General features: G+C 43.6%; 2 protein-coding genes across 4 annotated transcripts in view; one reads left to right on the top strand and one right to left on the bottom strand.

Moving 5' to 3' along the window:
• Positions 1–12,135, top strand: part of LOC142895063 (protein NLRC3-like) — a 204,502-nt gene that overhangs the window by 35,745 nt on the left and 156,622 nt on the right. The window lies entirely within an intron of this gene.
• Positions 1–12,135, bottom strand: part of LOC142895012 (ribonuclease inhibitor-like) — a 64,364-nt gene that overhangs the window by 6,775 nt on the left and 45,454 nt on the right. Inside the window, exon 2 of the mRNA XM_076035737.1 lies at positions 4,645–4,818. Within this exon, the coding sequence (XP_075891852.1) occupies positions 4,645–4,818 (174 nt within the window). The remainder of the gene's footprint in view (positions 1–4,644; positions 4,819–12,135) is intronic.

Here is a 12,135-nt window from a genome sequence, read left to right on the forward strand (position 1 = left end):
AATCTAGTAATCCAAACTCTCTCCAAATCTCAGTTGACTGCAACTCTCCTACAATAACCCCCATTTTGAATGGAGCCTGAGGGGTCTATATAAACCGTTAAAATATGAATTGCAGATATATATATATATATATATATATATATATATATATATATATATATATATATATATATATATATGTATATAGGTCCACTTTTCTGCTGCAGCTGGCCATTTTCATTTTACACCGTCCAAATTTACAGCTCAGGGCACTGGGACGAATTCCAAATTGTGTGCAGATACAGGCCTACTCTTCAAATAATTATGAGAAAAATCCAACGTAAAGAGAGCATTTCCATTGGGAAATAGTCAACATGAAATTTCGTCTTCTACTGACACCTGCTGGTCAAATTGAATAGTTGCAAATATTGTGAAGAAGTTGTCATCTAATTCTAATCCTAAACAATATGGCCATTCGAAGTGAAGTATTAAGACAATTAATCAGGTTTGTAGTGCTTGATTGAACACATTCATCCCGTTCCAGTGCACTAAAACCCACTTCCCTTCAGGACCGTGTCAGCGAAGCGAAAACTTCCTTGAGTGACGCTATTTCCCAGCATGCAATGCGAGCTAGCGATTCACAATACTATTTCATCACAAACATGGATGTAAAAAATAAAAATGGACGAAAAATGAAACTTCAGGAACACTAACCAATACATTGTAATACAAGCAGAACTGGGCCAAAGTTTTATATTATGTACACCATAATACAGCCTTCTGGTGGACAAGCCATACTATTTAATCCGTGTCCTCCTATGGTACTTCCGTAGGAGGAAGCTCATCGTTGAGGTCACGTGCTGTGTGCTCGTCACTCCACCAATCACCTCGGGGAAGGTCTAAGCCAATCGAGTGAGTGAGTGAACGGAAAAGGAGAAGCTTGCTGCTGGGAAATAATGCGCTACAAGTGGATGTGACGTTCACTGAACCCAATTCAGACTACTCACCCTCCACTTATTTTGTTTTGTATGAGCGTTTAAAAAAAACAACAACATAATAATAATATGGATTTTGACCATGTATGTTTTGGAGTTCATTGAAAGAGGTTAATAAAAAATATATAATGCATATAATATATATATATATATATATATATATATATATATATATATATATATATATATATATATATATATATATATATATATATATGTGCGTGTGTGTGTGTGTGTGTGTGTGTAACTTTAACTAACTTATCTATTTCTATCCATCTATCAAACTTACTATTTAGGGATCTTGATATTGTGTTGGCAGATGCATGATCACGTGTACATGTGGACTAGCTGCGAAATTCTTATTTCAGGGGAACTGAGGGTTTTCTTGTTTAGTTTTGTTTGTCGGTATGTTAATAGGGTTTGGTTCTTAAGGGAGGGGGTGTTATGACCCACGGGTGGTTCTAGGTGCCTCTATGTTTCTGTCTGTGTGTGTGTGTGTGTGAGAGTGGATGACGCCTTGCAGGTGCGGTCCTGGATGTCGGCTGCTGATTGGACGCGCCACGGCTGAGAAGGAGGAGCAGTCGAGCCAGCCTGACGGTCATCCCTCCTCCGCTCCCAACTCTGCAGTTAGTCACTTCTGAAATGTTGTCAGAGCACGCAGCCGTAGGGGTGGGCTGCCATTTTCTTTGTCCCCTCTTTTCTCCTGTTTATTAAGTATGTAGGGAGGTTAGCCTTTCTGTATTTGGGTTCTCTTTCTTTCTTTAGTTAGTTCTTAAGGCGAGGTAGTTGGAGTTTGGTTTATTATTTTGGCCTGGGCCCACCCTGAAGCCTTTGCTGCCCACCGGTTAAGTTGTTTTGTTTCTTTCATTTACTGATTCATAAATGTTTTTGTTGAAAACAACCAACTGCCGTGAGAAATTAATGAGGCTTGGGAGTGGGGGAAGGTGTCCCACACGTTGCGTCTCGGTCCCCCTAGACGGGACATAACACGGAGTTTTCACCGTGACAGCAGGTTGAGCTCCTACCGTTTTACAAGTGACGTCGTCATGTTAGCCTGTTCCATCCCTGCTAAATTCTTTAAAGAACTACCGAAAGTAAACTTTTAAATTATAATACACTCTACACTAATTGTAATTTCCTGCCCGTGGTTCTATATTGCAACAGTTGACGGCTCATATCAGCAGATAAGCAGCAACAATCTGGGCATTGCGGGTGATTCATAAATATGTCATTTCTTATTAATTAGCCCATAAGTGTTGTACACCAGTGTGACAACAAATGCTTGTTGCTGACAGCAGAAATGACACTCTAGTGGTTCTGCACATTAGTATAAATAGAGTGATTCTCTATCATTACATCACAGGAGGGCGGCACTCTGACAGATTCCATGAACCTGGACACTGATGATCCAGACTCCGGTCCAGATGAGCCAACAGGCCACAGTGGAAACGGGTCTGAACATGGGACTGGCTGCTGAAAGGATCCAGGTAGGTGGCGCTGTCATCCCAAGGTGTGTGGTGTGGAGGATCAGGGCCAAAGTTCCACATGCTCACAGATGTGAGTCTGGATTCAGGAGGAGTGTTTGAAGGCTGGACTCCCAACAGTGATTGGCTGCTGAGGACCTCTCAATCACAATCAGGTTTTTTAGTGGCTGTGAGATTGAAAGTGAGATTGCATTGTCCAGGTAGGAGGACAGCAGTCAGCCATGTTTCACCTCCAGTCAACACGCAGTGGTTCACATGAAGGTCCAAGAGGCCTACAGACCTACACTGAGTCTGGAAGTGGCAGCACAGTTGGATCATTGTCTTTGTTGTGTTGTTTGGTCATTGTGATCCAATGTAATGTGAGAGAAGGACGAGTGCAGTTATATTGGAGTGAGTTATTTAGAGTGTAATAGAAGTTATAATGCAGAGTCTGTTTTTATGAAATGTTCTATCACCTGGCATCCATCCATCCATCCATCCATCCATCCATCCATCCATCCATCCATCCATCCATCTTCTACTGCCGTATCCGGAGTCAGGTCTCGGGGGCAGCAGCCTCAGCAGAGACCCCCAGACTTCCCTGGACCCAGTCACCTCCTCCAGCTCCTCCAGTGGGACCCCAAGGCTTCCCAGTCCAGCCCAGAGACCTGGTCCCTCCAGCAGGGTCTCCTCCTGGTGGGACATGCCTGGAACACCTCCCCAGGGAGGCGTCCCAAACAAGACCCCGAGATGCTGGAACTCCTCCCCCTGAGGCAGGGCCTCCCCACCGACCCAGAGAGGGCAAACCACCTCATATCCAGCATTGATTTATCTGTTGGTGATTAATTATAATGTATCATTTATTTTATTTAAATTATATTTGAACTGAATTGGATTTGTTTGTAAAAGTGAGATTTATTTTCATTGATTCATGTGGTTTATGTTGAGACCGAGTGGAAGAGTGGGTATGGCCTACAGAAGGTTTGAGTACACAAGTTATTCAGATATGGAGAATCCCCATGGCAGGACTTCAGGAGATATATAATCAAAGTGTTAAAGCAGCAGAAATGAAACGTCAGTTGAGGTCAAGGTTACACAGGTCAGAGGTTGTGATGGCTTTTATTGTCAGAATATTGAATCATTGAAATATAATGTTTGAGCTTGTAACAAAGTTAGGATGATATAACATAATCACATAAAATAAATGATCTGGTTTCCTTCTGATTCATTGACGTCCTTCTGAAATCTCCACACAAACATCTGGCAAGCATCAAAACCATGAATTATTTTGAGGGAAACTTCTTTTGTCTTACTTATGATTCAATAATGATTTGAGTTCCCATCACAGGTGTTGTGAATCACTTTATCTTTTCTACATGATTTCCTTATTTAAGATCATGAAGCAGAAATAAAGTCTCTTGAAAAGTATTTTTCACCTCCAAAATGAAGATGTTATAGAACTCTGAAGTGAGAGCAGAGCAGTGTGTTGTTAATGTGTGGAACCTTCATGCTGAGATGTTCCAGCCGTGGATGATGAGAGCAGAAGCAGTGGTTGTGTTGCTGCTGCCTTCACTGAGCAGCTGCTCCAAGTCCTGCTTCTTCCACTGAGGATTCAGCTCCACCAGTGGCTTCTGGGACGTCTCTCCCAGTAACCACAGCAGCTTGTAGGGAGAAGCAGTCCGCCAGCCACCAGGCTGCACTGGGGTCAAAGGTCGTGACACGCCCACACAGTGTTGGTGCGTGCAGCTTGCTGTTTGGCTCCATTGGTTGTAGTTCTGTAAGCCACCAGTAGATGGAGCTCTCCTCTTCACTCTCCTCATCCTCACCACCACCTGCAAAGATAAGAAGAGACAGCAGGAGTCAGGACTCACCGTCCTTGAACGCATCATCACAGAGTTGATGGAGATGATGGAGTGACTGGTGAGAAGAAGCAGACTCTCAGTCACATGTCAAGTGTGGAACATCAGAAGGTCATGTGACCATGGAGTGTTGGACTGATACTGAGGCCTGATGAAGATGAACTGATCAATAATTGAGTGGTGAACTGAGAGAAGAAGCAGTTTGGCAGCAGATGTTGGATGAATGAGGAGCAGCTGGACGTCACCATCCTCCTCTCACACTGTGACTGGGAACACTGGACCTCTGCTGTGGGATCAATTGGCTTTGGTGCTGAAACCATCATCCACTGGTTCCAAACCAGTACTAACCTCACACTCTCCAGTTGATGGTCACTGCTGTAGACAAGATCCATCAGTGGCTTCACTGATGATTCCTTCAGCTGGTTCCTACTCAGGTCCAGCTCTCTGAGGTGGGAGGGGTTGGACTTCAGAGCTGAGAGCAGCCAATCACAGCTGAGCTCTGACAAACTGCAGCTCCTCAACCTGAATAGAGAATAAATGATGGAGAGTTTATAATGATGGAGAGTTTTTCCAGGGTGTCATCACTCCGAATATCAAAGTGAAATGTTGACTTCAGAATCTGACACTACAGAAAATGTCACCTTGAAATTAAATCCTCAGTCCAAAACTAATGTTTGTTGAAATGATGTTTGGTCACATGACCACTGATGAACAGAGTGAAGTTTTCATATTTCTGGATGTCATTTTGATATGAATCAACCTTCAGTTCAATGTTTATTCAACATGTGTGATGAACTGTGTTTGGTGCTGAAACCATCATCCACTGGTTCCAAACCAGTACTGACCTCAGAGTTTACAGTTTACAGTCTGGACTCTGCAGAAAACCACTCAGCTCCTTCACTGATGAATCCTGCAGCTGGTTCCAACTCAGGTGCAGCTCTCTGAGGTGGGAGGGGTTGGACTTCAGAGCTGAGAGCAGCCAATCACAGCTGAGCTCTGACAAACTGCACCCCTCCAACCTGAATAGAGAATAAATGATGGAGAGTTTATAATGATGGAGAGTTTTTCCAGGGTGTCATCACTCTGAAAATCAAAGTGAAATCGACTTCAGAATCTGACTCTACTAAATAAAATGGGAGAGGGAGGGCGAGCGAACGAGTGCTACACTGTGGAGTCCATTACTGGCTCTTGATGATGTTGCTGTCTGGGCCCCCTTGCACCAAAGTAGGATTGCGTCATCCAAGATGAGTCACTAAGCCTTCAGCGTTCAACCAATCCACAACATGTGTGTCCAGGCTTCATGGGTCGCACTAAAAGCCATCCAGGATGAGAAGACACGGATTCATCAAGCCAGGTGAAAGCTCTCCTGGATCAGTGCGCAATGCTCGCGGCTTCATTCCATAGACCCCCGTTATGGAGCTGGGATTGACGGATTGGCCATCTTTGACCTCCTCAGAAGCCTCCATGAGGATTTGCGCCTGGGACGGGGATTCTGACTCTCTACCGTCCACTGTCACAACAACAACCTCATGTTACTCTTTGATGTGTCTTTATGTTTCTATAATAATAATAATAATAATAATAATAACAATAAACTTTATTTATATAGCACTGCTCATACACAACATGTGCAACCCACAGTGCTTAACAAAATAAAACAAAACAAAACAAAGAAAGGTAATAATAATAATAAGAAGAACAACAATCATAATAATAACAATGAGAAAAAATAAAAAGCTCCACTGCCCCTCCCCCCACCCCATACGGACCCACCCCTCCCCACCAACGCACACAGACAAACGCCCACCCCCATATTCACACAGACATTAGATAAAACGGCTTGGCACTGAAGAATCTGATGAGGAAAGGCCACTATGGGGAGCCGTCCATACAAGGGGGCATCATGGCCTGCAGCGCCCCTATGGACAGACCAGGCGTAGCTCCCACCATGGAGGGCCCCCCATGAGGAAACACTGGCACTAAAAGTATAAAAGGGAGAATAATCATAATGAGAAATCTGTTGGTGTCTGTACGTCCTGATTAAAATTTGTATTGGTTAAAAGATTGAAGGTAGAGAAAAGAAATCAAGGGTTTTTGCTATTGTTTGTGATGAGGTTGGAGAAATGGGTTATTCTTGCCTGTTTGACAGTTTTATTGTAAGATTTGAGTAGATGACGAAATGTCTCATAATGGACAGTGTTACGAGAGTTAACCACTAGATGGCAGCCAAGTTCCATGCAATATGCAGAGACATCGAGTGCGAGTTGATGACGTTGGCTTCCGGTTGTTTTACCTGATGAGCACTGTTCTAACCATAGATATATACAGAAGGCGAGATGTCTTATCCGCGCTGCTGGCCAATGGAATCGAACGTCCGCACTGGCGGCCATCTTGCCACAGTCACCTCGCTCCGCCCCTCTCACTCATAACTATGTATTCTTATTGTGCATGTTCTTTTAAATAGCCCTAAATTGCTCTATTTTCAACCGAATTTCGAGCGGTTTGGTTTGTTACAAAGGTTATAAGCATAGTTATGATACTGCATACTTATTAATGATTTATAACCATAGGCTTTCATGTGAAAATAGCAAAAACACGCACACACCCATAATTAATAAAAACATATATGCTAAACGCTAAACTAAACAAACCAGCACTAAATCGTAACATTAATCAAACAGCTCCAACAATAGCTTACAGATGAAATGTGATCCTACAAGCTTTTGTTTGTGGACAGCGACGATTGCTGCATCCATAAGCGGCACAGAAGTTCGGCATTTTTTCAGTCACCGATTTCCTGTAGAAACCATAATGCATGATGCTGTAGCAAAGCAATCCAATTGTAAATCATTTGCAAATTAAGTTAAATGATATAGAAAAAAAGCTATTCTGTCTCTCCATATGTCAAATTGCTTGTTTTATTTACACCGACCAATCCTAATCCCTTTTATCACAACAAGAAAAAAGACGGCCTGTAATCTCAGGTTGTCACCGTTCGACTCTGAATCAAACAGGTGGGGGATGAGATATCAGCAGCTCTAGTTCATTGATCACCGTGTCTCTGCTGCATGAACTGATGAGACTGCGTTCATGCAGCAGCAACGTTATAGGAAACGCACCTCAGCGAATAACTACAACCGACACCACAAATATTGTATGTGAACAAAATACTAGTTTGTCCTGAAATAGCTGTTGGCTAAACTTAACTTAAGAAATGAAAATCTTAGTGGTCTCAGTCGTATTAACTTGTGCAGATAGGCTGCCATAGCACCATTGTGTTTTTTTTCTAATAGAAAGCTGCACTCTCAACATGTTCAACCATCCAGAATTATTGCTACGTTATGAACGTTTGTAAGAAAGCAAACCGTGTGCAAAGCCGTCAAGTTTTCAGCGAGATCAGAGTGTTAATGTTTGTTCAGATCACTCACGTTCCCTCACATTCACTACATCAGACCGTGACTGCCTGACTGTGGAAAGATGGCGGCCAGTGCGGACGTTTGATTCTGCGCCGTGAGACATCTAGCCTTCTGTATATATCTATGGTTATAACTAGCGGCCATACAATAAAAGTAGCGTATCTACAAAGATTGCCTGACTGTATAAAAGAAGCGGAAACTTAATGCCGCGGCTGAAGACAGAACAACAAGGCGCTATAAAGGCTGGACGTTTTTTCAATGGAGCTAAACTGCTAAGCTAATACCTGACGTACCATGGGTTTTTCGATTCCTGTACCATTCCTGTCAGGCAACATAATATATAACATATTATAGAATTATATAATCCCTATATATGAATTCACATGATCATGGGTGTTATGATCAATGCTCCCTCTAATTTTCCATGTGTCTGGGCATCCAGACAAGCTCCTTGAGCACACTGAGGACCACTGTGGGCAACATCAGATGTGCACGCTGTGGCCACACACCAGTATCACACCTGTTCAAAACCTTGGATCATAGCAAGTTATATGGCTTATTAAAAGAATCAAATTCCAGCAGCAATTTTCATGAGTTTACTTTGAATAGAAGTGATTTGGCCCACTTCAAATGAAAAAGAGCAAAATCTTGTTGTTGATGAGATGTGTAGTGTGTTATATGTGAGAGTCCTGCTTTAACCATAGGAAGAGTCCTGCTTTGGCCTGGCTGAGGGTCATGTTGCGTCAATGTGCAGTGGCATGCGCGTGATAGATTGAAAAATAAGCCGAAGTAATAGCTCTTCTCTGAATAGACAAGTTAAGCCAGTGTGCTGCAGTTAGCCAGTGAAAATAGAGTGGAGTGGCACCTCTTCACTTTGTTACGCAATGTATGTCAGCGCGGTGCTGCGGCCTGGAAACTTTCTCTGCCTTTTGGACTCATACGGTGCAGCTGGAAGAAAAAAAAAAACATCATTCCGAAGGCGTAGCGGTGCGCCGCCTAATAAAAGCTCTAAAATTATTAATTAATACGTTTCTGTTGAATTTTATTTTATGTGCTACATAGATTTCCTTGTGCGCTGAGAATGTGCAAGTAGTGCGCGATTGCGCAAGCAAGCAGCTTAGAGGGAACAAACATCCAGCAGGTGGACAACAGTCACCTGGAGCACCAACAGGAAGTGGCGTACAGGCCCCGCCCACCCTGTGATTGACAGCCGGAGACACTGGGTAACAAACGTCAAGACAGAAGAAGAATCAAAGGTGAGAATTCAGCTCAGAGTCTCTCTGACGACTTCAGTCACACTTTCATCAACTCAGCTGAAGAACCTGAAGGAACATAAAGTCCAACATGTAGCGGCTGAGTGAAGGAGGTCTGGACTCTGTGGAGGAGCTCCATGGTTCCAGAGACGCTGTAGAAGGACAGAAGACCTGCTCTGTGGTCCAGGTACACTCCCACTCTGGAGGACTGAGGACCTGAGACACGAGTACTCATGTTGTTGTGACGAAACCAATATTCACCTGGGTAACAATATAAACTCCAGGATTTGTCATTTGCTGTGTCTCAATTCAGGTTCTGCACCCTTGAGACCGAGTGTCCTCCGTCTGAAAGAAGCGTTCTTAGAGTTCCCAGCCGAGAAGGACGGACCAAACCCCGCCTCCCCGGTAACCACTCGGGGTGGTCTAGCCTTCGGAGTATTTCCTAGTTTCGTCACCGCCGTTCCCTCCTGCTGGCTAACCCCGGAAGTGACGTTTTTCTAGTATCACGCTAACCATTGGTTCGCCATCTAACGATGCTCTTGAATGTTCAAATAAATAAAATCCTACGTTACAAACTGGATACTTTATGTGAAACGTCAATATTTAGATTTATATGTCGTGCCTTAACCAGTACATGCCGCTAATTTCAGCTGACTTCCCAGGATCCCACGATGGTTTGCAGCAGCACGCAAAGCAGCATGGGATACCCAAGTACGCGAAGGATAGTAGCAGTGTATCCTTGGAATCGGCTAAAACGAGTGCGTATTTACGAGTGCGCATTTTGAGCGTCCTAAACACCCTCGAGAATTGGGACAAGCCTTTGCGCAGTGCGATGACGCAACTTCCTTTCAAAATGCGCACTTCAAGGATGCAGAACCTGAATTGAGACACAGCAATTGAATCCAAATCTACTTTCCTCTGACCTTCCTGCTCTGCCGATGTTTCTGTAGGCCACTGCTACACCAACCCCCTAAAATAAACCACAGAAGTCCCTCCCCCTTCTCCACTCAACCTCCCAGTAACATCGTCCAGTCACACCTTCTCTACTCAGGACCTGCTTCTTGTCAGTGAATCTGTCTGGATGATCACAATAAGACTGAACTTCCTCCATGAATGTCACTTTTCTGTTCTCCTCAGATAATAACAGACGTTTGTGCACTGTGCAGAACTTGCTGTATTTCATCTCTCAGCTTGGTCCAGCTGCTGCCACGTCCTCAAAGTATCTCAGAGGACGGATCTCCAGGCTGGAGGAGTCTGGAGACGGACTGAGTGCTGGCAGTGAGGAGAACCTGTGGAGAAACTGGCTGTGGTCCAGTGTGTGTGAGATCTTCTCCAGCTCAGCGTCTCTCCTCTTCAGCTCCATCATCTCCTGCTCCAGCTTCTTCTCAAGCTCTTTGACTCCACTCACTGCTGCCCCCTGTGTGGATCTGACCTGCTGCTGCACCTCAGAGCGTCTTTTCTCCAGCAGACGGATCATCTGGGTGAGGATCTTCTCGCTGTCCTTCACTGCTTTATCAGCAGAGCCGTTGATGGACTCCACCCCCTTCAGGTCTTCCTCTGTGTGCTGGATCTTCTGCTGGATCTTCTGCCTGGTCTCCTCCAGCTCTCTCTGCCTCCCAGGCCTCTGTACTGCTGCTGACACTGTCTGATGACCTTTATGTTCATCCATACAGCATAAAGCACAGATGATCTTCTGATCAGTGCGGCAGAACATCTTCATCACCTCATCATGACGAGGGCAGATGTTCTCCTGGAGCTGCTGGCTGGGTTCCACCAGCTTGTGTCTCTGTAGGGGAGCAGCATCACGATGATGCTGGAGGTGAGAGTCAGAGTAGGAGGCCCGACAGACCAGACAGGACTTGAGGGCCTTCAGTTTCCTCCCAGTGCAGACATCACAGCCCACATCTCCAGCATAGCAGTGATCAGCAGGAGCATCTTGGAGTCCAGCCCCCCCCCCCCCTGCAACGAAACTTGGCACGTTAACTTTGCTGACACGTTAGCGTAGCGCGACAGCGATAGCGTGCGTCCTCCCCCCCGTCAACGTGAGCGCAATTTCCAACCAGCACTGCAGAGAGAAAGGCAATATCCAGGTGGAGTGAAAATACATCCCAGTGCCCACCATCACAGGCATATAGACGTAGATAAGATACATTTACATAAAATACCAGAATGTTTGTCAATTTTTCATTAAAACATATTTTATTTATTTAGTTAGATAAAAATGTTTCCTCCCAGCACAATATGTATTTGTTAATTTAACTCACATTCCTGCCATCATCTTAACACAATTCAGTGTCACTTTTAAGTTGGAAAAGCATAATAATTAAATTACTTAAATGGCACATTTCAAGTAAAACAGTTGCTATTTAGTCTATTTGTGGTGGTATGTGAGTTATACTTCCCATAAAAAGACTTCCTTTTACATCAAGAATATTTAAATTTTTCATAGATGACTCCCAAAGAGACAGACATATTCTGTCAAGTTCTAACCTGAAGACCACTCTGTCTGGTCCAAAAAGAATTATATTGAATTGAGAGCAGCTGTTCTTATTTTCTCTTTTTTGAGAGAGATTTGCTCAGATTTTCAGTTGACCTGTTGATTTGATTTCTCTGATTAAAATTAAAACAAAGTCTGATATTTGGCAGCTTGTTTAATTCTTATACATAGGTATAAAATACATTTTTTATAATAACATTCACGAGTTTTCGTTGTAAAAGTCATCATTTTCATATACACAAGTTGGACGTCTAAAAGTATCGGTATCTGTATTGGTATCGGGATACTAGCCTTGGTATCACCTGGTATCGTATCGAAAGGAAAAATAGTGGTATCGCACATCCCTGCTTCTACACACACACACACACTATACTGTAAATGGCTGCAGTTTCCTTTACAAAAGTGCTACAGACATCATTCAAACATCCATGTGTTTGTCTCATCAAGACCTATATTTTACATTTGACAGCCACTTAAAAAAAAAATGCAGGTCAAAAATATGCATCATTTGCATACACAGGCATATGATGATTAGACCTCTTCTCCCTCTTTGTCAACACACAAATGCCTGCAGTTTCCTTTAGAAAAGTGCTACAGACGTCATTCAAACACCTACGTGTTTGTCTCATCAAGGCCAATATTTTACATTTGACAGCATCCTCCAAAAAAAAAA

The sequence above is a fragment of the Nelusetta ayraudi genome, unplaced genomic scaffold (genome assembly GCF_046127955.1).
Source record: "Nelusetta ayraudi isolate G7.1 ecotype Tasmania unplaced genomic scaffold, CSIRO-AGI_Nayr_v1 ptg000048l, whole genome shotgun sequence".
In the NCBI taxonomy this organism is placed as follows: Eukaryota; Metazoa; Chordata; class Actinopteri; order Tetraodontiformes; family Monacanthidae; genus Nelusetta; species Nelusetta ayraudi.